Source organism: Hydractinia symbiolongicarpus, chromosome 9, assembly GCF_029227915.1.
Source record: "Hydractinia symbiolongicarpus strain clone_291-10 chromosome 9, HSymV2.1, whole genome shotgun sequence".
Taxonomy (NCBI): Eukaryota; Metazoa; Cnidaria; class Hydrozoa; order Anthoathecata; family Hydractiniidae; genus Hydractinia; species Hydractinia symbiolongicarpus.
The window spans coordinates 23,557,926-23,584,450 of NC_079883.1; the positions used below are offsets into that span (position 1 = coordinate 23,557,926).

At 33.5% G+C, this 26,525-nt stretch overlaps 1 protein-coding gene across 1 annotated transcript in view; it reads right to left on the bottom strand.

The window, feature by feature from the left end:
- Window positions 1-26,268, bottom strand: part of LOC130657936 (sacsin-like) — a 39,065-nt gene extending 12,797 nt beyond the window's left edge. The window contains exons 1-7 of the mRNA XM_057460934.1: window positions 25,988-26,268; window positions 25,743-25,804; window positions 25,034-25,096; window positions 20,972-21,069; window positions 20,223-20,339; window positions 7,838-7,985; window positions 2,043-3,554 (exon numbers count right to left, since the gene is read on the bottom strand). Of these exons, the coding sequence (XP_057316917.1) occupies window positions 2,043-3,554; window positions 7,838-7,985; window positions 20,223-20,339; window positions 20,972-21,069; window positions 25,034-25,043 (1,885 nt within the window). The 5' untranslated portion in view covers window positions 25,044-25,096; window positions 25,743-25,804; window positions 25,988-26,268. The remainder of the gene's footprint in view (window positions 1-2,042; window positions 3,555-7,837; window positions 7,986-20,222; window positions 20,340-20,971; window positions 21,070-25,033; window positions 25,097-25,742; window positions 25,805-25,987) is intronic.
- Between the last annotated feature and the right edge of the window lie 257 nt (window positions 26,269-26,525).

Consider the following 26,525-nt stretch of genomic DNA (forward strand, 5'->3'; position numbering starts at 1 on the left):
TGGATAAAATCGATACAAAGGTTGGGAAATACGTAAGAATATAATTGCTGCGTGTCTAAAATGTTGTTTAAGATAAACATAACTTATATATATATTCACTCTCCTATTTTTAAAGTGCTAAAGATAACTAATTTTGATACCGGGTTTTATTTGAACCACCTGAATCACTTTTGAATGCTTTTAGCCATTTTTATTAACATTGGGAGGAATATATAGTATAGGATAAAGGAAATTGATTGGTGGAGATAGGTCGAACTCTCGAAAGAAATATTAAAAGGTTGCCTAATAGAAAGATATTGCACGCCACCAAGTGTTCCCTGTTGGAACATTATTTTAGGATTGGTAGAATGAAGCTTTTATCATAGTTTGGCCTAAGAAAAAATAGTTTATAGTATTGATGAATTTAGTGGTGAATTTTCAGTTTATAAGTTTGTGCCGAATTTTTTGTGGCTTACAGTCACACAGCTTTTAACAAAAGGCGTGAAAGCCTATCCTTTCATATGATCTTGATTCTGTAAAACAATCAAGCATACCTTTAAAATACTCTCTTTACCCAAGTAGTCTAGGAAAATATCCTATTCCCAGGGTACCCGTCGTCGAGACGCCGCGTTAAGCCATACGAACTGTGTGACCCTGGAACGAAAATTTGAGCGCCTAAGCGCAGGTACAACGTGTCGCGCATTCAGGTGCGGCTTTTAGTAAAGGTAAACTGTGTGTAGCAAGCTTTTCGGATCTATTGTGTTCTTAGGAAATTTTTTAAATAATACACTCTACTAAACTAGATAAAACATTCCATCTGAAACGTAGAACATGTGTTATTTAACTTTTTCTGGCTTGTTTCAATCACGGAAATTGCCTTTAATGTTCTCTGCATATGTATTAAATTGATATGCTCTCAAAAAATACTTATTCGCGTTCTCGAAAATGCCTAAATTCCAAAACTCTGGTACTATCATGATAGGTAAAAATATTTTTTTCAGGGTTTCATCGAATCGGTCCAAATCCATACCATACTAAGTTTAAATCATTATTTCAATTATTACAGAAGTTATAGAACTTTTAGCTTTAACACAAAGTGCGTTATTTATACCGACAACATCAAAATTGCCATCGGGATTAATTGCCCTTACTTTTAAAATGCTATGTAAAGTTTATAATACACTCTACTTAGGCACCTTCTCAATAAATAGAATTGGAGTCCCAAAATTTTTCAGGAGTTATGTGGCTCGCTAGCTAGCTATGTACTTTCACTTTTTCCCTAGAATATAAAATGAGGAATAAAGGTAGCTAAAACTTGCATTGACAATTTAATGCAGTCGACTGTATTTGGCATCTTCCCATTTAAGCCTAGGACAGCTATAACAGCTATAGCCACATCCCACAGTTGTAGCTTAATAGACATCAGATTCATGAAGATAACAGAAAAATAAATATCTGGCTAGGATAAAAACCCTTATACCTAACTGAATTAGGTCGCATTCTCAAATCGCCAAAACCGTGTTAATATTCATATGTCTGTGTTGCTATTATCTGTTTAACCTAAGAAAGTTGTATATCTTTTATGCTTGCAAAATAAAGTTTAAATTTGGGAATAGTTGTAACGCATAGTCAAAAGAGTCTATCGATAAAGGAAATTTACAACATTTTTTTGTACTAAATTCCATATTGCATGTCCAACAATCCAGCAGATCTCAAAAAAGTTAAATTACCATTAGTATGTTCACTGTATATGATAGGTGTTGTGTTGAAAGAAATTGTTTTATCGAGAAATGGAGGTATTGACCTGTTGTTACAATCGCAAATTATTATAACTAATGTCTTCCTCAGTAAACCATTTTTATACCAAATAAATGGGGTGCCATTTAAATTTTTTGGCCGAACAACTGTTTGTATATCTTAGCAAGTATTGTTTTCTGAAACAATTATTTAAAAAAATCGCTTTTAGACTTACTTAGCTGCTTCAAATTATTGCAACAATTACAACTTACTACAACCTTACAGGAAAAAAAGTAGAGAATCAAAAAGTGGATTATAGAATGTACCTGAAGCAGCAATCTCTTGAAGTCTACTAAAGAATTCCATATCGACAGCAAAAAACGAGGTATCCAAGGTATTTACCAAAGAAGGTAAGATCTCTTTAGGATGATCTCTGGTTGGTATGTATACACATGTAGATTTTGTTTCATAATAAATGGAATTGTAGCTTTCATCTACTTTGCAAATTATTGGTACTCCATTCAGTGCCTTTAAATCATTTGTGTCTTGAATGGAAAAAGCCAATATATGACATTGCTGGTCTGTTGAAATGTTGTGGAATAAATTGTAATTTTCTTGAAGATGGTAAATTACAATGTCTTTGTTTACAAAGGTAATAAAATCTGAAACAGATTTCAGGATGTGATCAGGAACATGTGCAACATTTGCATCAATGTTTTTAAGGAAACCTGACACTGCTAGATATTGATTTACAGACGCAAAGAGGTTTTCTTTCAAAAAACTAACGTTGTGTACGTGGGCCCATTTCTTCGTACTGGTAATGTAGATGCATGGAACATTACGTAATTTTTGATACAACTCAATGAGAAATGACTCCCATTTATGATTTACTTCATCGTGATTAGGCCAACATTTGTAAACAATATTAGCATCGTTTGCCGCAATCAAATGTTTGATTAAATTAAAATAAGCCATGGGCAAAAGTATATTAATCAAGCATAAATTCCAATTGACAGATTTATCATTACTTTCTGCTGAAGATATTGTTTTCCATTTTAAGTCTTTGCGGTCAGGTCCAAGTGCGAAAAATCCATTAACATGAACTGGTAGGCCAGTCATACGTTTTTCACGCAAAGGTAATGGGAGACCACAAAATATATGACCACCATCGCTCGAATCTAAGGGCATTGCAACAGCAACTAGCGGTATATAGGATAACTCTTCATCTGTGATCATTTCATAAAAATCGTCGCCAGTTTTGGTGTATCCAAAATATTCACTCAACATAAAGGAATAGGATGTCTTCTTTCCTCTTGAATCTTCCCCAATGTCCACTTGATGATTTAAAGTTAATTCTTGGAAGTTGCCTTGCTGAACCTGGTTTGTCAATCTGTCAATAAAAGCTTTTCTTTGCTGGCCATACTGTTGAACACATCTTTGAGAGATATTCACAGAATACAATTCCTCCATTTGTTTGTTGCCAGAACGTATTTTATAAAACTTGATGGATTGGATGTTCTTGAGGAAGAGGAGATTCATGTATCCATCATTCATGAACGTGTTGATCAACTTCATAAATCGAGTATTGTCGTAAGATACGCTTGATATGTCCGACTTCTCTTGTCGAAGAGGAAATCTAAATAATGTTCCATCACATCTACCGTTTCCATCAAGAGAATATGTTGGCAGCTGTTTAAATGGATCAAAATCAGAATAATTTTTAAATTTACTTTTATCATCCAAATTTGAAAAGTCAAGAAATTCCAACTCATCTGTAAAAGTCTTTGCAATTGGATCAAGGTATGCAAAAATTGTTTTACTTGAGATTGTAGGCAAATCTAAAGACAGAAACAGAATGTATAAAATTATATTTTTACCGATATAGTACAGGACCAGGAAATTATGTGATCGCGTGTCGTATATTTATACATTATTTCACTCTATTTATTTTTTTATTTCTTTGTTTCTTTATTTATTCTCTTTTCTATTTCTTATTTTTCTATTTTATTTTACTTTACTATCTCTTTACTTCTTTAGTTCTGCATAATAGTCATGGGATATTTTAGTGACACAGCACAATAAAACCGGGAAATTTTTTGTACATATACATCAGAACGAATGGCTCTAGTGAATCCTTCAATGTAGTTGTGATACGCGAGCATTTTGAGGACTAATTATAATTTCACTTAACGTTTCATATGACAATATAGAACTGTAAACAAGCAAACGACGATTGCTAAAACGAATTATAATAAATTGATGATATATTGAGAGCTACAAATTAATTTTGCTTTGGTAATAGTCCAGGAGCTCATAACAGAATTTTAGGTCTCATTTTCTACAAAACGTCACATGATCAGCTTATCTAATTTGGGAGCGTTTTGCTTCTAAAATTACCCTAATTTGAGACCCCCAGATGGTCTGATAATGCTCAAACATATGCCATATGTTTTTTATTATGTGAGAATTTGAAAAATTATGAAGCTTACCAAAAAATTGGGCCTTAAAACCGGGTTAAAACCCCGCAAACACCATGTTTGGAACATCAATTTGACACTCCAAGGGCTACAAACTCTAAATTTTTCACAATCATTCTATGCCATAGTGGGATTTAATTGGTCATAAAACTGACCGAAAACAGTCTGACTGTGTTACGCTTCGACTTCTATCAAACAACTTTTAGAGACTGAAAATAATTGTCTTAAAAATCTAAACTGAATATTTGTATTCTATACTAACTATGCCACACATAAATAGTATAGCCTAGCAAAAGATGTGGTCATATCAGCATGCCAGACCCCCAATAAGTTAGGACAGGTACTGGGGTTAAACCTTGTGAGGTGTAAACCCGAAATAGTGAAAAATATTAAAGTTTTAAAGAAGGCTAAGGACACGAACAATGCTATTTTCAAGTGCATTTACGCGGGTTAAAGTCTTTTTTTGCCTAGATTCGGTTATCACTTTCATAATACTTGTTATTCAGGTGTACCATTAGTCTAGAACAAGATGTATGATACTTTCCTTGCTAGCATTAATACGTTTGAAAATGAATGAAAAAAATTCTATTGATTATGTTAACTTTGACGCGATTTGGATCATCATCCAAATCGTTCACATTTGCTTCTAAATCGCTCAATAAATTAAGGGGGTCTCTTGCATTTTATTATCAACATGTTCAATAGATAAATTTAGTATCAATACCACATCAATTTTTTCCTTGTAGCAAATGGTAGACGACGTAAGTAACCAAGTTAGTAAGTAACGGGAAGTTTTAACGTCCTTCAGGATTCCATCCTAATGGATGGCTCTTTCTTCCCTCCGACTGTAACTATGTTACTTTACCGCTAGAGATACGTATAGCATTGCTCTTATTTGGTTGCATGCCATCCAAGCCGGTAACAATGTTACCAAACAAATCTCACATATTGTTACAGCATCTACTTTGTTGTCAGCAGCTTTAATTTTATACTTCTTTCCCCTTGTTGCAAATGTGTGTAATTTTTATCTCGGTATAGGTTTATTGAATCTTTTTGGATTGTCCGAACATTCATCAGCAAATTTGTAACGTACTTTTTTTCTAACACTAGGGTTTTGAGCAAAAACCCCATTGTTTGTTCCCGATGCTGTGTTGAAAACATTTTTATGCATTGGCTTCAGTTAACGGATTTATCATTTCCTTGACCATGATTATAGGTTGATGCAAATCTTTAGAATTTTAATGCAATCTACTAGCTCAAGTTTTCAAACACGTATGACGCAAAACGTTTCAAATAGAATTACATTGTACCTATTGTTGACAAGCAGAAGTTTTTAAAAACACGCGCTCAGAAAATGTTACAATGCGGAGTGTTTTGCTTTCACTTTTGCGCCACCTTTCGAGTAGAAAACATCTGATTGGTAGATTCGTACTTACTTTCCAAGGTTTTTTTTTATTTTGTGGGACATGCACTGAGAACTAGTTATCGCCCGCAATACGAGCCAATACAGAGAATCGGTAAATTAATGCTGAAAACCAATTAATTCTCAAGGAGATAATAAGCATCGCCAACATTGCACATTAAGGTGTATAATAAAAACAAACTTTGAAATAAATGGTAAAACAGGAGCGTAAGAAACAGCGATTAATTGACATGGTATTTACAAGTAAAATCGCATCAAATCTACTAACTTATTCAGTCCTTTAGACTGTCGCTAGCTTTGTTTACCTACCATAGGTAGCCATATTTATCTAATAAAAAGATCATAGACCGATAATCTAGATAGACAAAGAGAAAGGTGGAGTAAACCATAAATAGCGTAGACAAAAGTACTTATATCAATAGTATTTTTTACCAACTACCCAAACTTGGAAAAGCTAATATTCAGAAAAAGATCCAAAAACTTAAAAGAAGCTGCACCGAGGCTCATGTAAAAAAGTATAATTGTATTAGAACGATCTGTACGCTGAAATAATTGTTGCAGGTTCTAGGGTGTTTTCTAAAATTTTAAGAGAAAATTGAAAGATCTAGGATCAAAGAAAATCGACTTCGATTCAAAGAAAACGTCCAATTTGGGAAAAAAGAAACCAGAAAACACGCAATTCAAATGCAATTTGCGATAAAAGTTCCAACATGGAAACCATGCATGCATAGTAAATTCATTTGCAAAATTATCTCCACCCTTTTTGTGCTTGTACCACTGCTTTTCTCTTTCGACTAAAGACGGCCTTTACCACGTTCTTATGATCAAAATTAATTCTGTTATTACGATACATAGATATGGCGCGGTGGTGTCAAAAATTGATGAATTCACGCAAGCACAATAACTTAATATTGTCAATATAAAGTATTAAATCATTTTTGTCTGAACTTATTAAAAGATTGTAAATTTTAGTTTGCTTTGTGGCAAATCACAATCGTACAAACAGGTAAAATTTTCACATTAGGAGGTCCAATTTCCCTATTCAGATCTTAGGGAGGGGTGTGTACTGGTGATAGGACCACCTCTTTTGTTAAGCTCGATCATTTGTGTATGGCATGATTAGTTTATAATGCAAATGTTGAGTTTGAGTTTCTTAGAGAATAGTTTATATATTCACCCTCGAAAAGTTATTTAATGGAGATTGGGGCAAAACGCGGACTGGTATGCCAAAACATACTGATGAAGCATACTGAAACATCTTTCAGTATGCTTCATCATTTTCAAATTTTCACATAACACACGTTACCAGCTTTTAGGCTTTGAGAATTATTGGACCAAATAGGAGTCTCAAATAAGGGTAATTGTATAGGTCTAAGACCCAAACGCATCCGAATTGGGTTAGCTGACCATGTGTTTATATTTTCCATGATACTATCAACTTATTTAAGGGGTCAAATGTTTGGTAAAAAACGGGACCTAAAGTTCTGTTATAAGCTCCTTAACTAGTTGGCTGAACATTTTATTGAGTCTCTCGTGCTTTTGTTTAAATAAAACTGCAGCTTTAAGACTTTTTTTAAAAAGTGTTTCTTAAAAAGGAGGGGTGTCAAGAAAATAGTTATTTGATTTAGAAGTGCATTGTAGTTGAAATTTTGTATTTCAATGGGAGATTATTTATGACACTACCGTATGCTTGATTAAGCGCCCGGGTGCTAATTTAAAACAGTAACTTTAAGGCTGGGCGCTTATTTGAGAGGGGCGGCTAATCGATAGGGGCGCTTATAAAAAAATCTCGTATAAAAAAAGTTTTCTTTTCAGGAACAGGAATAGTCTTATAAATATTTTTGCATGAAATTTCATGCTGATGGATAATTATAAGACCAAATCTGTTTTTGAGTAGAAGTTTTTCTAATTTTCAAAATAATTGAATAAGCTCCTATTATATATAGGGGAGCTTATTCCAGAGGGGCGATTATTTGAGAAGGGCGCTTATTTGAGGGGGGCGTTTTTTCGAGAGTAGGTGTTTTTTCGAGAGTAGACGCTTAATCGGGTACTTACGGTACACATCAGTTGATACTAGAACAGAACGTTTAAAGTTTGTGAAAAACAGATAACAGATAATAAAAAAAGTCGCTCAGTAAAAACTTTTCTTTTTTCCAAAAAATTATTTACTGTTAGCTGTTTACTTCTTTTTACTGTTAAGGAAGATAGCATTAACACTAACCTGTTAAATGGAATACTGATTTAAAACCGAGTCCAAATCTCCCAACTTTCAGTGGATCTTTTATTTTGTTGCTTAGTCCCAGTGATCTTATACCATCCCAATCTGATTGAGTGAAGTAAGCATCATTGTATGAATATAGTGCTGGTCCCTGCAATAACAAAAAAAAACAAAGTTCAAATTACGGATAACATAGATATATCGTTCTGTTGGGTTTGAATTAACCTACATGAGGTATATAATTTTTAAAATTCCAAGTGCAAGATATAGTGGTCTTTTTTCCTAGGGGTAATTTTACCAAAGAATTTACTATCTATATAATAATACGCCAGTTCCGTGTGTCTGTCTGTCACTTTTGCAAAGTGGATTACATTCTTCAAAATTTTCTTTAACAAATTCTATAAAACATCGCCTATAAAATTGTTCTGTAATTTACCAAACTTTACCGATAAAATAGTATTGACGTCAAAGGAAAGTTAATTAAGATTAGTAAAGCCATTACAATGCACTTAAAACTTTGAGGCCAAATAACTTGGAAACGAGGTGGTGACGTCAATGTTTTTTCACCGCGTGGGTAACTAGGGACAACCTGGGACCAATTTGGGTAAGTTTTTCAAACCTGGGTCCCCGAATCCGTTTCGGAATGGACGGTTTGATGACGTCATCAAAAAACCTCTAAACCTTGATATCTCTGCAACCGTTTGTCAAAGATACATGATCATATACATTTTCTTGATTAGCATTTCAAGATCTATACGATGAAGGCAACAGGTATACAAATTTCTAAAAAAATATATTTATTTTGTATTTGCACTGCTGACGTCAGCAAAAAAACTAAAACAACCTGTTTTTCCATTGTCCTTCTGCCTAAGTGGATTACTCCGCGGGATTTATCGACTAGTCTATATAATAATACGCCAGTTCCGTGTCTCTGTGACAGGCAAAGTGGATGACTTCATTTTCCTTTGATATTGCCGAAAAATGCATGTCTAATATGGTAAATATTCAGACATTACGGCGCGACGTCAATAACACCACTTTAACGTCAATATTCTATATTAAATTAATGAAGCCATTACAGTGCACCTAAAACTTTGAGGCTAAATAACTTGGAAACGAGTTGGTGACGTCAATGATTTTTCACCGCGTGGGTAACTAGGGACCACCTTGGACCAATTTGGGTAAGTTTCCCAAACCTGGGTCCCCGAATCCGTTTTGGAATGGACGTGTTGATGACGTCATCAAATAATCTTTAAACCCTAATATCTCTGCAACCGTTTGTCAAAGATATATGATCCTATACATTTTCTTGATCATCGTTTCAAGGTCTATACGATGAAGGTAACAGGGATATAAATTTCTGAAATTTTTTTTTTGCGTTTTAACAGGCCATTGCTGACGTCAGCAAAATTTTAAAACCCTTTTATGTCTTTTGTTGTTCGTAGAAAAGTTATGATCCTATATTATTTTGATCAGCGTTTCAACCTCTACACGTTACAGGCAACGAATAAACTAAATTTCGCCAATTTTTTTTTTTTTTTGGATTTACAATGCTGACGACAGCAAACCAACATTTTCAATGTCCTATTGCCTAAGTGGATTTCTCCACGGGTCTTTATCGACTAGTCTATATAATAATACGACAGTTCCGTGTGTCTGTCTGTCAATTTTGCAAAGTGGATTACATTCTTCAAAATTTTCTTTAACAAATTCTATAAAACATCGCCTATAAAATTGTTCTGTAATTTACCAAACTTTACCGATAAAATAGTATTGACGTCAAAGGAAAGTTAATAAAGATTAGTGAAGCCATTACAATGCACTTAAAACTTTGAGGCCAAATAACTTGGAAACGAGGTGGTGACGTCAATGTTTTTTCACCGCGTGGGTAACTAGGGACAACCTGGGACCAATTTGAGTAAGTTTTCCAAACCTGGGTCCCCGAATCCGTTTCGGAGTGGACGGTTTGATGACGTCATCAAAAAACCTTTAAACCTTGATATCTCTGCAACCGTTTGTCAAAGATACATGATCATATACATTTTCTTGATTAGCATTTCAAGATCTATACGATGAAGGCAACAGGTATACAAATTTCTAAAAAAATATATTTATTTTGTCTTTGCACTGCTGACGTCAGCAAAAAAACTAAAACAACCTATCTTTCCATTGTCCTTCTGCCTAAGTGGATTACTCCACGGAATTTATCGACTAGTCTATATAATAATTCCTATTCCTATATTATATATAATTAATATATATATAATTATATTATATAATATTATTATATTATATAATTATAATATATAATTATACATATATAATTATATATATATTACTATATTATATAATAATTAATATATAATAATAATTATAATAATTATCTATATAATAATACGCCAGTTTCGTGTCTCTGTGACAGGCAAAGTGGATGTGCTCATTTTTATTTGATGTTGCCGAAATATGCATGTCTAATATGTTAAATTTTCTGACGTTACGGCGCGATGTCAATAACACTATTTTAACGTCAATATCCTATATTAAATTAATGAAGCCATTACAGTGCACCTAAAACTTTGAGGCCAAATAACTTGGAAACGAGGTGATGACGTCAATGACTTTTCGCCGCGTGGGTAACTAGGGACCACCTATGACTAATTTGGGTAATTTTCCCAAACCCGGGTCCCCAAATCCGTTTCGGAATGGACGGGTTGATGACGTCATCAAAAAGCCTTCAAACCTTAATATCTCTGCAACCGTTTGCCATAAGTACATTATCCTATGCATTTTCTTGATCGGCGTTTCAAGAGCTGTACAAAGGCAACATGTATACAAATTTCTTAAAATATTTTTTTTGCCTATTTGGTCGTTTCTGCTGACTTCAGCAAAAATTTTTAAACCCTTATATCTCCTGAGGTGTTTGTCCAAAACAAATGATTCTATACATTATTTTAATCAGCTATTAAAGTTCTACACAATAGAGGCAATAAGTAAACAAATTTCGAAGAAAAAATATTTTGTCTCTTGACAGGTCCTTGCGGACGTTATCACAATTTTAATAGCGGTTATTTTTTACTGTTATCCTGTCTAAGTAGATTTTTCCACGGGCTATATTGACTAGTCTCTATAATAATAGCCGTAATTTGTGTGTTTAAAAGGGTTACCAATATCCCTTTGATCTTTCGCGAATTTTTAGAAACCAGGGGGTTGTTTAATTGGAAATCTTATGATTTATCAAAATAAATTACAGAAATTAATTTATTTCCTTACATAATTTAATTAATTGAATTAATAAACCTCTAATTTAAAAAACAAATAGAAAAAGAAAACAAATAGGATGGTTTTACTGACAGTTTAACTGACTTTGTTTTGACCGCTCGCACGTGTATACCAATCAAAACGCCTGATTCTTTGAAAAACAAATCAAGACTTTCGCGGCCTAGACATGCCAACGAAGAAACATGATGGCCATTTTAGTTTTTAAAAAGTAATGGTGGTCAGTGTTGTTTCTAAGTCTGTTTCACCTTTGTCTTCTATAAGCATTTTGTATTTGTAATATTTGTTTTTTTTATGTTCTAAAATGTGAAGATAAATATATTGTCACGTTTTTTAGCTACGTACAGATCTTAAACGCCCCAGTTTTAGGATTTTTGGCTAGGAACGAATATTTTGAAGGCTAGCTAGCTAATAGCCTTACTTTTTACTAATTTTGTTTGGTATAAGAGGTTTTTCTCCAACCCAACATTTATTTTTATGTCGAGGATATAGCCATTTAGCTATCTCATATATATTTACCAAAAAAGTGATAGTATAAAAATTCAGTTTGGCTATCAATATAGCAATATTCTCAGAAATAAATCTTATGCTAAATGCAGTTTAGCTAGGTAGCTATACATCTTTAATTATTTTCTTAAAAAATTCTTCGCAAATAAAATGGCTGAGCAATTGCTTTAGCTGGAGGAGTAACGACAGGCTGTTTCCTGTGTTGTCATTTAACCCGAAGTTGTGATAAAGTTTTTTTGGAGAAGGGTACTGTTCAAGTCTGTTTAACTGTAATAAGCGGTCAGCTCAGTGTTAACAATAGCCTATTTTTTGGAAAAGGCTGTTACGCCTATGTGGGTCAGCCCACTGTGACAATTAATTTTTAAACTTTCTTGGGAATCACGCCTGTACGAATGTCCAACAATGTTTACCTGGACTAACCGCTTAGCCCTGTGCAAGAAGCGAAGGGCTGTTTCTTGTGTTTTCATTTAAATAGAGTCTGCAAGAAAGTTTTTTTCAAAAGGGTATTATCCCTATACACCTATGTAACACCATTTAACTGTACTAAGTGCTCAGTCCGGTGTCACGATTAATTTTTTAACTTTTACAAAAACTTATTCCGCAAAATAAAATAATATTGACCGATTGTTTTTGCTATGACGGAGTCACAACAGTTGTAAACTTTGTTTTTATTTCAGCCTTTGTTGCGGGAAAGTTATTTTTTGAAAAATATGTTATAGTCTCAACACTATAATAGTGTGTGCGCTTCACTTGATTTACGACATACTGCATACCTGTACTAAAGCGCTTCACCTGACTGTGTCGCACAGTTTGCAGTTCTTTTTAGGCGCTCCTTAGGGCGTTCAACAACAGTTACTTAGGGCTCATCCCGGCGATTCGACGCCGGGTTTCCCGGCTAGTCTATATAATAATACGATGGTTACTGAGACTGGACTCAGTGACCATCATCTGATGATTACAACTTTCCTAAGATCTCATCTGGTAAGATTGAAACCAAAACTAATTGTTTATAGAAGTAACAGAAAGTACACGTTTTGATTTTAATAAAAATGACCCTGCTTCAAATTACGACCACTTGACAAAAACGTTTAGTTTTATTATTGAAAAGCATGCCCCTTTAAAACAGAAACTGCTCAGGGGAAATGAAGCACCTTTTATGAATAAAGAACTTAAGCAAGCCATTTATACCATGTCAAGATTTAAAAATCGATACAATAAAGATCCTACTGAAGAAAACAAGATTAAATATAAAAAACAACGAAATAAGTGTGTTGGCCTCAGAAAGAAAGCCATAAAAATGTATTTTAAAAATGTTATAGATTCTGGGATTGTATAAAATAAAACTTTTTGGAAAACTATTAAGCCGTTTATAACCAATAAAAGTGGTTTGAACAATGATAACATTATGATTATCAAATATGGTGCTCAGATAACCAATGACAGTGAGCTTGCTGAATTATTTAATGATCACTATATAAACATTGTAGAAAAAAGTAGTGGAACCAAGCCAATATCAATTGGTTATCGAAATTCCTTAGACAAAGAGAGACTAATTAATGAGATAATTAAAACATACGAGAGTCATCCGAGTATTGTCAAAATTAAAGCCTGCAACGAAAATATAAATTTTTTTAACTTTAAGGAGGTAGATGACAACACAATCAAAAAACTTTTTACTAATTTAAACATAAATTCCTCTCCAGGTAGAGACAAAATACCCCCAAAGCTTGTGAAGTTAGCTAGTGAATATCTGATTGGCCCATTGAAAAATGCTATAAACAGCAGCATAAAATTGAATATTTTTCTCGATGGAGCCAAACGTGCAACGGTAGCACCTCTTGACAAAGGAGGCAAAGACAAACATAGCATTAGAAATTTTAGACCTGTCAGTGTGTTGAATGTATTTTCAAAATTCTATGAAAACATAATGAAGGATCAAATCATGTCTTTCATAGAATCGAAACTTTCAATATTTTTGTCAGCCTATCGGAAAAACTATAACACACAGCATGTCTTAATTCGTTTACTAGAAGAATGGAAAAAAAAACTTGATATGAATTACGTGGTTGGTGCAGTCTTAATGGATTTATCAAAAGCATTCGATTGCGTGCCACATGATTTACTAATCGCTAAACTTGAGGCATATGGATTTGAAATTAATGTCCTGAAATTTGTCCTGTCATACTTAACAAATAGAGAACAATCTACTGGTATAAACGGACACTACAGTCTTTTCCAAATGATTCTTTCAGGTGTGCCGCAAGGATCAATCTTTGGCCCGATAATTCTTAATATTTTTCTTAACGATATTTTTCTTTTTATAACCAGAAGTGACCTACACAACTATGCTGATGATAATACATTGTCAAGGTTTTCCAATTCAATTCCAAACCTCATTAAAATTTTAGAAAGTGAGTCTGAGCAGGCATTAGCATGGCTACATGAAAATAAAATGATTGCTAACCCTGACAAATTTCAATGCATTATCATCAGCAAAGATAGGATAGTGTTACAATGAGATACTTCATCAGAAACTGTACATAACGTGAGTTAAAGCTGTCAAATAGCACAGTAATATAACAACAGGACGCTAATCGCTTGAACGAACTCGTTAGCATCATTCGGTATATTGTAAATAGTATATGATAGATTAGATTTAGTTAGATATAGAACGAGCTATACCGCAAACAGCTAGGTCGAGCCTTCCGGCTCGGCCGATGTCAGCAGTGAGTGGTACGCTCTGGAGGCACTGCGTAGTTATTTTGGAAAGAACAGGGATTTGTCGCAATAAATATGGTGTTTTTCCTGTATCTATAATCATATGTAACAACAAAAAAGCACCTTTAACATTGGAGGCACTGCCCGGATACGTTAACTGGTTTAGGTCTGTATAGACTAATGATAACCAGTCGGATCTCCTGTTATGAATTGCTGAAGCTGAAAGACGAAATTTTGATGGTGGCAGCTAATGCTAAAAAAAGAAATAATGATGCGATAATATATGACTTTGTCGACCTTCACTGATCGTTAAGAAACGCGTTTTGGGTAATATTGAATAGTTAATACTTTTCGCCGTTCCGAGGCATATATCGGAGAATTAGCCGTCCCGAGGCAGATATCGGAGATTTAGCCGTCCCGAGGCAGATATCGGAGAACCAATTAACTATCCTATAGTGCTCAGAAATTATTTACTTGATGTTCAGTGATAACAATGACAAGATACAAATATTATTGAAACGTTTCTTTGATATGAGGCTGGAATTAAAAATCGTGATGACAGAAAAACTGATGATAAACAACATTGAAACATTTTCGTTAAAGAGAAAAAAATGAAGCCGTGATACATGGGGATATGAACCCGTAATGTGGTTAATGAGAAAAAGAATGTTGTACATAGACTTCAGATTTTGCGTGACGTAAATGTTTTTTATTGGAGTCTGGGGACAGACTCTTGTGACAGAGAGGGTAATGTTACAATGAGATACTTCATCAGAAACTGTACATAACGTGAGTTAAAGCTGTCAAATAGCACAGTAATATAACAACAGGACGCTAATCGCTTGAACGAACTCGTTAGCATCATTCGGTATATTGTAAATAGTATATGATAGATTAGATTTAGTGAGATATAGAACGAGCTATACCGCGAACTGCTAGATCGAGCCTTCCGGCTCGGCCGATGTCAGCAGTGAGTGGTACGCTCTGGAGGCACTGCGTAGTTATTTTGGAAAGAACAGGGATTTGTCGCAATAAATATGGTGTTTTTCCTGTAAATATAATCATATGTAACAATAACAAAAAAAGCACCTTTAACAATAGAAAACACAAGTAGTAAACTGATAAGAATCGGAGATAAAAACATATATTCGCAAGACACAGTCAAACTGTTAGGAGTTAAAATTGACAATAACCTTAGATTTGATCAGCACTTAAATGAGGTTTGCAAGAAAGCATCTGCACAACTAAATGCTTTGTATAGATTTAAAAACATACTTCCTTTTAAAGCTAAGAGTGTCTTAGCAGAAAGTTTTGTGTATTCAGACTTTAACTACTGTCCACTTATTTGGAATTTCTCATCTTCAAAATCACTTTCTAGGGTCGAAAAACTCCATAAGCGAGCCCTAAAATTTGTAGATAGCGGATATTCAGAGAGAAAAGAAAAGTACATTTCTAGCAAGAATAAAAGTAACTACATGAAGATTATGCGAATAAGAAATCTATGTATAGAGATTTTTAAATCTCTTAATAATTTAAATCCGCCATTTATGTTAGACATCTTTCAACGCAGCGAAACAAACAGGCCAGTACGAAGTCAATATGTAAATAACCTTAAAACATTGAACTTTAATACTAAGAATTTTGGGAAAAATATCTTCGCTCATTGGGGCCTAAAATTTGGAATACTTTACCTTCCGAATTGAAAAGTTGTAACAGCGTTAAAAAATTTAAAACGAAACTAAAGAAGTATGATTTTAGTCACTCGGTCTATTTAAATAACTTTTCATAATTTTTATACATTTTTCATAAAACTATAAACAAATTTTTGTCGGATTTAATTAGTTTCCTGTATATTTATAAATATGTATTTATTTATTTTTTTTTATATCAGGAAGCTATATGTACATAGTTATTTCTCCGACGTTAAATAAATTAAGAAAAAAAAAGAAAAAAAGAAAAATACGCCAGTTCCGTGTCTCTGTGACAGGCAAAGTTGATATCGTCATTATCCTATGGTGTTGCTGAAATTCTCTTTGAAGTCGCCCAAAAAAATTATGTTTATTTTGCTAGCGGGTATACTTTGTTTACATCACGTGATGAAAACGACTCAATTTGATTTACTGAAATAAATTTAGCGGCTAACTTTCGAAAAATGGTGTCGTCTTGCCACCAAAAAACCCCACAAAAGAACGATCTTGAAAAAAGTAAAATAAGTGGTTCAGAAAAGCATATTTAAAAAGAAAAAAGTCCAAGTGAAGAAGTAGAAAAGTGAAGCTGGAAATGGTAAAGTAAATTTAGAAGTAGAAAATAAAAGCCAGTAAAAAAGTACAGAAGAACGATTCCTTTGCCTTGAAAAAAGGGAAAAAAGTGGTTTAAAAAAGCATAGCTATATATTTAAAAAGAAAAGAGACCAAGTGAAGAAGTAGAAAAGTGAAGTGAATGCTACAAAAGCTGTTGGCTGGCTAAAAAACGGAAAACTTTGGTTTGTTGAACTGTAATGTTATTAATTTTACATTACTATTGCTTCTCTTTATATGTGTTTTACTAAGCATAAAGAGCTAGCTTTAGTTTTGGCTAAGTGTTTCCAGTTTAAGTATATTTAACTGGGTGTCTTAGCTACTGTTAGCTAGCTAATGCTAGCCTCCAATTCCAGCTCCCCATCTCATGGCTACCTCTAACCTATGATTTCTGTTGTTATTCCTCTTTTTTAATTATCTATAGCTAACTACTATAGTTTCCAAATTTCTCTTCTTTATGAGAACGAATTATAATGAAAAAAGCTAGCTAGCTACCTACAGAATCTTTCAAAGACTTGAACTTTTGCAGGATAGTGGGATGTATTTTTATGCCCATAGAGTATAGATAATTTCCGTTGTTTACATTTTCAGTGGTAAGCTCTTTCGGCTTTGGGAAAAAGATTGGGGTGCTAGGTGAAGCAAAGTAATTATCAGTTCATTTCTCCAAACGAAGGTATTTTTATGAATTTTAATGAATTCAATTAAATCAGAAGGCATCAACCTACACTCGATAATAGTTTATATCCCCAACGATGTCCCTGTTAGAAGAAATCCACCGTAAAAGACCTCACGTCACCAAATCCTAGCTTCTTTTTTCCTGCCACGCAAAAGCCAGAGTCAAGGAACTTACCGCTAAAAAGTATGTCACATTACCTGTGCACCTTACAAGGGGGACCACATGCAATATGACAAGTGGAACGAATTTTATAGAATTTAAAGTGTGTGTGTTCATTCATTATTGCTTTGTTTCTGATTTTGTAATCTAATGGGCGATGATTGTATGTACTGAAATGACTGCTTTTCTAAATTTTGATGTGCTTATAACCTTTTTGTGGAAGATTGATGGGTAATGGCCATATACGACATGCTGAATGAAATTATTTTTCTTGATTTAGATGAGTTTCTCAAAGACCAATCTGTTTTACATTTTGTGTAAAGTTTTGTTTACGAACTGTATACAATGTTTCCATTACATTAAGGATCAGAATTGTTGGTAAAGGGTAGTACGAATCATCATACTAAGAAAGAAATTTTTTTGTGTTCTTAACTGGTTGATTTTTACATTTTGTGTAAATTTTTGTGGGAGAGAATTGTATGCAACTGAAATGACGGAATTTTGTAGATTTACATTTATTGTTTTCTAAACTATGGCTTTTTCATATTTTTGTATAAGCTTTTAAGGGAAAGACAATATTTAAAATGTGTAAAGAACTTATTTTTGTTGATTTGTGCTAACTCTTGTAGGCCAACTTTTTGGCATCTCAAAATAAAATACTGAGGGTTGTCATCATAATCACTTAAGATGTACATATTTGAGATGCGTTATTTCTGACATTGTTATTGTCCGTGTTGTGACTGTTGGTGTTCTTTGTTACTGTCGGTTTTGTGAGTATTGGTGAGTGTCGTTGTTGTAACTTTTTATCAACTAGATGTTGCACTTTGCAACCTGTTCTTTTTTATATTTTGTGTAAGATTTGACATTTGACATTTTGGGTAAGATTTTAAGAACATTTTTTTTGTATATGCATTGCTTACGTCAGCAAAACATCTAAAGCAAATTATTTTTTTAATAGCCTTTTGCCTAAGTGAATTTTTCCACGGGCCTTATCGACTAGTCTTATATAATAATACGAAGTGTATGTGACGGTCATAGTCGATGTGTTCATTTTCTTTTGAAGTGGCCAAAATTTTCTTTCAAAGTTGACGAAAAAAGTCTCAAATCTTAAATTTTATGACGTCAAAACACTACTTTAACGTCAATATCTTATATTAAATTAATGAAGCCATTACAGTGCACTTAAAACTCTTTGAGGCCAAATAACTTGGAAACGAGGTGGTGACATCAATGATTTTTCACCGCGTGGGTAACCAGGTACCACCTAGGACCAATTTGGGTAATTTTTCCAAACTCCAGTCCCTGAATCCACTTCGGAATGGAAGGGTTTTTGACATCATCAAAAAGCCTTAAAACCCTAATACCTCTGCAACCGTTTATCAAAAGTACATAATCCTATACATTTTCTTGATCAGCCTTTGAAGATCTATACGATAAAGGCAACAGGTATACAACTTTCTAAAAAATTTTTAAACCGTTATATATCTTTAACCGCTCATCAAAGGCACATGATCATATATATTTTGTTAATCAGCGTTTTAATCTCTGCACAGTACAGGCAACGAATAAACTAAATTTCACCAATTTTTTTATAATTTCACTGCTGACTATTATAACTTCAGAAAGATGGGGAAAACAGACAGACAGAAAGTGTATATACCACTTCTTAGACCGCCATCTTTATAATTAATCACATGTACAAATCTCGCAAAGATATAAGCGGAAACCACAAACACATTTTTTTTAAAGTGTAACCAATAGCAGAGAACAAAATGTAAACATAAATGGCGGATATATAAAACTGACGTCAGCAGAACACCTAAAAAAACCTATTTTTCCATTGTCCTTCTGCCTAAGTGGATTTTTCCACGGGCCTTATTCATTAGTCTTATACAATAATACGAAGTGTCTGTGACATTTTTTTCTAATCTCCCCGAAGTTTACTTGAAGTAACCCAAAAAAGTATGTCTTATTTGTTAACTGCCTAGACGTTACGGCACGACATCAAAGTATTCAGACTGACGTGGAAGCCTTTTTTCTTAATTAACGAAGCCATTGCATTGCACTTTTTTGTTCAAGGCCTTGCAATTTGAAAGCGGCTGGAAATAACCGACGTAAAATTTCGCGTGGGTAATCAGGGTCCACCGAGGACCAAATTGGGTGTTTTCCCCAAAGCTGGGGTACCACCTGTTTTAGAACAGACGGGTTGATGACGTCATTGAACCACCTTTAAACCCCAATATCTCCTTAATCGTTGTTTGAAAGTACACGGTCCTCTTTTCTCTAGAAAGTTTGCAATTGCAGAAGATTCCGTAAATATTCTTTCCAGTGAAAATATTTTGCAAAACATCTTGCCGGAACATTCTGACTGGCGAAAGTAACACCATCATCATCGGACTATATACAGAATGAGAACAAACATTTTTGGGGGCATTTACTTTTATTATTTTTTTTCTTACTTAGCTATAAAATAAATATTTAAGAAAATTATTTTTCTCTTGTTTATATATTTTTTTCGATCTTCATATTATTTTTCTTTTCATTATTTCTTTGTTGCTTCTTTGTTTTGTTTTCTGTTGTTTGAAACTCATCGACCACAATAAATATACATAAAAACCTTTTTTTCTTTAAAACATTGTTACATCATTTCTCACGTTTCTACAGCAGAACAGAGACCAAGCCAGTTAGGCATACTTTTTTTCAGGTTTGAAATTTATTTGACTAGATATTTAGCTGACGACAGAGTAAAAGATACCTGTAACTTGCCCAACCCTGGAGAAGAAAAGTTTGTACTGCATTCTCGATAATCATTCTCATCATAAATAAATACCAGCTTTGTTGCTCCAGCGTCATCGGCATTTTGGACTATTTCCTATGCATAGAAAGACAATTCTAGGGGTAAATTTTTACTTTTAACAGGCATCAAATAGAAAATGTGTTGCTGCTGAAATCAAAAGAACACATTTTAGCGGAAAATATAATAAACAAATACTTCTCCTGCTTCAAATATTGCAGTTATAATCCCAAAAAAGATTTCATAAGTACAAAAAAAGAGTTTTCTTAATCAAAATCCAACTAACTTTTTTTACTGTTTCCCCACATGACTTCGTAGATGTCACCAGACATTTTTTTCAGTCCAAACTCAATTTATACTTGGGGATGGCGGATTCAAACACCAAAAAACTGTTCTTATTGAGCATTGCTTTCACTAACCTTATAATGATGACGTCATAAGAAATGCAGACATCAGCAAGATTTTAATTCCGTTTATCTATTTCTTTTATGATATACCATTTTCTGTTGTAATTCAACAACACATGTTACCTCATTAAGTTTTATAAGGTGGTTAAATCCACCCTTATCCCCCTAACCCAGGATATTCGATACCCAAAAAGCCTAGTACTAATAACTTTAAGGGAGAACTAACGAAAAAAATTACATATGTTTTTTTTGTACTAAAAAGAGAAGAGAATTACGAATTGCGAAATAAATGTGAATTATCACCTTGAAGATTTGGCCATCATCAGGATATTTTTGAAGAATGCTCTTGATCTCTTCCACCAGAGTCAACCGTTTAAACTTTTTATACTGGCTGACATCAACTATAAGGGAAATAAAAGCATCCGAATATAATCACATATAATCTTTAAACGTAAACACACGAACAACCTTGTTCCCAGGGCAGGGGCGGATCTAGGATTTTTTTCTGGTTAGGCAAAATTTCATAGATTTTTTGGCAAAGTAATGTCAAGGGTTGTGGTGTTGTACGAGGTAAATCGGCCGTTTTGTGTTTTTGCTGTAAAAGGAACTAAAATTTTCCCAAAAGTAAGGTTTTTAGTTATTAAGAATCCTTCTAGATTAGAAACGAAAGTTTCTTTATAGCCAAACAAATAACAGTAACCCCCGTAGTTTTACCACTTTATCCTTGTTAAAACATGCGGATGGAAAATGCGTCTGGTTAGCAAATTCGATTTGAAACAGGGTTAGCGTTTCCATAATTTCTTTGAATCACATATTGGTATTAAGTATCTTAGCATCTTTTTTCGTTTTGCGCACATAATACGAGTACAAGTAATAAGTTGGGGATTTGCTTCATTTCAAAACATGCAATAAGTCTAATAACTAACAATACAACAAAAAATTACATTACAAGACAATTTTAGGAATAGATAGTCAACAGTAGTGCAACGTAGAAATATTGTTTGGAAAATTATAGTCTGTGGTAACAACCTGCAAATGCACAAAGAAAACCAGCATATAAAAGAATGAAAGATTTCCAGTTAGACTTACAGTGTAAGATCGCAACATATAATAAACGTGTACAAAAAGTATATAGTAATCACCTCTTCATGAAGTTAATACAGTTTAGCATTAGGGTTACTGGTGTAGTTTTGCACCAATTTCTATTAAGCATTAATTTTAATGCTATGAAATTCCCACAAGAGAAAGGCAGTTTATTAAGCCAGAAAAGAGTTAGAAATTAGAAAAATAACATCAAAACATTTAAGATGTCTCATATTATTTACCCTTACATGTCCCTATCAACTATGTTTAAAAAATATTTTAATACTGTAAAATCTTTAAGAAAGTTTTAGTAACTATAAGCCAATTATGAAGATTCTCATATAAAAAGCAACATATATACAAATCCTACTCATATCCATAAGTTGACATGACATTTTGTTAGTTTACAGTCTGTAACAGAACGTTTTTTAACATGCAATTCTTGTTTCGATCTGTATATGTTTTACGTGAAAATCATTTCTATGATTTACTTGAATATTCACAAGTTATTTTGATTGATTTTTTTCACCAACTTTGTGGATTATACCAGATATATATCCATTGTTTACAGTTTTCCAATATTATAAGGATTCAGAACAAATCTTCTGTGTTATTTACTTGAATATTCATCATAGGTACCAGGGTGACATCAAAATACAAGTTATTTTGATTGATTTTTTTCACCTTCTTAGTTCCTCTTATGAAACACAACTTTGTGGATTATACCAGATATATATCCATTGTTTACAGTTTTCCAATATTATAAGGATTCAGAACAAATCTTCTGTGTTATTTACTTGAATATTCATCATAGGTACCAGGGTGACATCAAAATACAAGTTATTTTGATTGATTTTTTTCACCTTCTTTGTTCCTCTTATGAAACACAACTTTGTGGATTATACCAGATATATATCCATTGTTTACAGTTTTCCAATATTATAAGGATTAACAAATCTGTGTTCTTTTAATTGATGGTGATTTTCATTGTCAGAAGAATATTCATCTTAGGTACCAGGGTGACATCAAAATATCTTATCCTAAAACAAAATTATATCAATGTATTGGTCAGCATGATGAGAATAAGAAATATTATAAAACAAACTTGGACTATTCTTAGATTAGGTATTGCTTCATTCTTTTGTTTTTAGCAATATTATTACAATTAAAAGTAACATGGGAAAGTCAAAGAGATCTTCTCGTGTTCTTAAAAGTTTTAAAATGAGCAGTGGGATGTTGCATATAAAATGCACTGTTTAAAAGTTTCCACAAAGTCAAAGTTCTTAGGGACAATCACAATAAAAAAGTATATGCTAAGCGTATAAATTTGGCGGTGGGACGAGGTAGAATCCTTTGACGTTTAATTATATCTCATACTGTATACATCGATTTCTTAGAGAACAGAAAGAATTAATAACTTTTAGTGTCTACCTGCTTAGCAGGGACACATGGATGAGTGCTTATGGTTTCAAGGACTGACAACATTCAAAGATTACCTTTTCTGATTTGATGTTTAGGGGAGGGAAAGGGGATCTGCAGATCTATTAACATTTAGCTTGGACTTTTGCGTTCATGAAAGAGCTGTCCCTTAGTTATCTTACAAGAATGTATTCTCTCCCAAACAGAAACAAAGATACACAGTTGCATAAACGGCTACACGAAGCCTACACGAAGCCAGTGACCCTTAAGACGTTAAAGAAAAAAAACTAACAAAATTCCAACTAATACACATACAGGTAGCTAGTAATACTCTATACCGAATTTAACATACACATCAAAACATCTTTCGACCGCCAAGACAGTGTTTACTTAAATTGCCTCCGTTAGCTATCTCGTTTGGCATTGGGCTTTTATGTTTATAAACAATGCATTTGATCAAGGCCAAGTTAAAACCTTTTGTTTTGATAAGAAAAAGATTTAAATTACACGTTTTGTAAGAACATCTGGTGGTTTACCACTTTTAAGAATAGTTCTTGACACAAAAGTGCCTAAAATTCAGGAGCAGCTAAAACTAAAATATTTCAAGTATTACTGAATTTATTGTCTCTTGCAGAGGAAGATAAAGGTTTGGTTTGAGACAACAACACGGCACACGTGGCCAAAATACTTCTCTCCAGCATTTCCAATCCTTTCAATATCTGAAAAGGTTTCCAAATTCAAAACTTCTTTATTTAACTTAGGTGGCATACAATTGCTTTAATATTCTAGACATTTGAAGTGCTCCCTGCAATTGGACCTGATCCAGGTAAACCATGTTGAAAAAGAAACATCCACTCCATGTAACCGTACCCGTGGTCGTTTTAGGCGTTTAAACTTTAAAACCCACGGACGTTTTAGGCGTTTTTTCTTCACATTCCAGAATTTCATTCATTGGAACTTGAAAACCCGCGGACGTTTTAGGCGTTTTTTCTTCCATCTGTGATTTTCATTCATTCGGAACTTTAAAACCCGCGGACGTTTTAGGCGAATAGACATTTTGCCTAAGATCGCCCCGGGTTTGCTTATTTGAGTAAAATAAAACACGCACGCCGCGCATCGTCATAGTCGAAATCGGCGGATGCCAAAAATAAATTGATAAAAATAATTTAGTTTTTTTTATAGATTATTCTATCTATAGAGAATTTTTTTTCTAGTTCACAAAACTAGGCTTAGGCAATTGCCTAGGCTGCCTAACCCTAGATCCGCCCCTGCAGGGAATTTTGCCTTGTTGATAAAGTTGATCAACCTCTTTCCCAGGTTCTTGTGGCCCATGATTCGTTATTACGAAGTGAAGGCAAGATGCCCTGGCAATGGGGTTGGAAGTTGATAGTTGTTGCCACTCAGTAATAACAGCTTAGGGGATACAAGACCCTGGGTACGAGGTTAATTTACATTTATCTCAACATAAATGCTTATTCTCAAAATTATTTTTCATTAGCTGTTGGTCCTTCTAGAAAAAGCTGCATCAAAAGGGATAGCTTTTTCTCCATTGATAGCAAAATTAGGTTGATTGGCTGTGCGCAGTTTTATTACGAGCCAAACGCAGATCCAAACATTCTGCAGAACGGTGAATCCGTGCCGTGGACTACTCTTATACATTGTTAGTGAACTAGTGTTATTTAATATTAGTCATATATTGCCGTGTGCCGTGAATCTAGTTTCGTGTAAAAAAAATACATGACATGACACATAAACTTACTCACATAAACACTCAATTAAAACAAACCCACCATTATTTTTTAAAAAAGGAATTTTATGAACCATGCATGTCATTAATGTGTTTTCTGTCATTTGATTACTTACTTTTTTCCATGCTTTAACACAACATCCGTCTACATGACTGCTGGATTTCTTTGGTTGTTTGTTCTAAATCATAATAAAATAAAATGACATTGGAACACAATCTCTTCCAACTGTCAAGGAACAGGGTTCACAGTGCAGCAACCTACACTACGCATAACAAGCATAAGTACAAGAGGAAAGTAGCAACTTATACCCAGTTATTACAGCTACAACCAAAATATAAAAACACGAAATATTTAAGCCCTCCTGACTCTGGCTGTGGCTATCCACATTCATATTGCACAGTAAACAATACTTTTTTGCACGTATATAATTATCTTTCTTACTTTGTACAGGAAAGCAATGAAATACACGAGAATCCTACTTTTTAATGTTGCATTGTGCTTTAGGAGCAAAGATCTTACTTCTTTGTTCGACCATGCTTATTTGCCACCCTTCTCTATGCGATTACTTCGCTATAAATAGGTTTCACTATTTCCATATGCAAAGTTATATTATGTTATCCATGATTCTCTGCTTTTCGTGTGTTTGCTGGTCAAATAAAGCTCTGTATATTTAATCTTGGACTTACTTTTTGTTTGAATTATTATGCCATTTTTTGACTATAAGTATTTTTTAGTTGCAGATCCACGCTGCGAATAACTCAATGAGAGGAAAAAATATGTGGGTATTTTCTCTCGTTTTTAATCGCAAAGAAAAAAACGCTTACCTTTCTGATGGGAAGTGGTTAACTTGAACTTCTTTGTGCTTTTCTACCTCTTGTCAACAAGTCTGCAAGTAAAAGATAAATAAAACTTAACATTTATTCCTATTTATAACCAAGTATTCTTATCTTGACATTCCAAGACAATGCAGGTATTTATGATATCAGCATGCTATCTCTTTATGCGAAAAATTAATTAAAAACTAAAATATTTTAATATAGGATTTTGAATACGAACTCCTGGTACGTACTGTTTTTTTTGTTTTTTTTTGATGGATACAACATGCAGTTTTAGCCTGATCATGTGTCTCTTTTTAAACTTTTTTTTCTAAATGCTTTGTAATTTATAAATGTTTCACTAGTTTTAATTAGTTGTTATTTGTTTCACTAGATTTATGCAGCATGAAAAAGTTTGTTTTGACTCTTTGTAATGTATAATTTAGAGAGGTGAATTTTTAAATAAATATTGTAATATCTGCGTGGGTTCATTATGTAAACACTTTTTTCCCAGAAATTAATTGTTTAAAGTAAATATTCTGTGTCACAATAAAAGGGTATTTTTTTATTGCCATGGTTTTAAATTCTTCTGTAGTTAATCAACATCTGAAAGCTACAATAGCGAAGAAATGCACACAATTCTGTTTTTAAAACACTCTATAACTTCTTTGTGTTAAGTAAGGTAAGTAAGGCAATTCTCTTTAAAGGAAGGACGGGAAAACAATTTGGACACGGTTGCTGATTGAACGTTCATAGTGCAATAGTTGATTTTATAGACCAGACGGACTGACT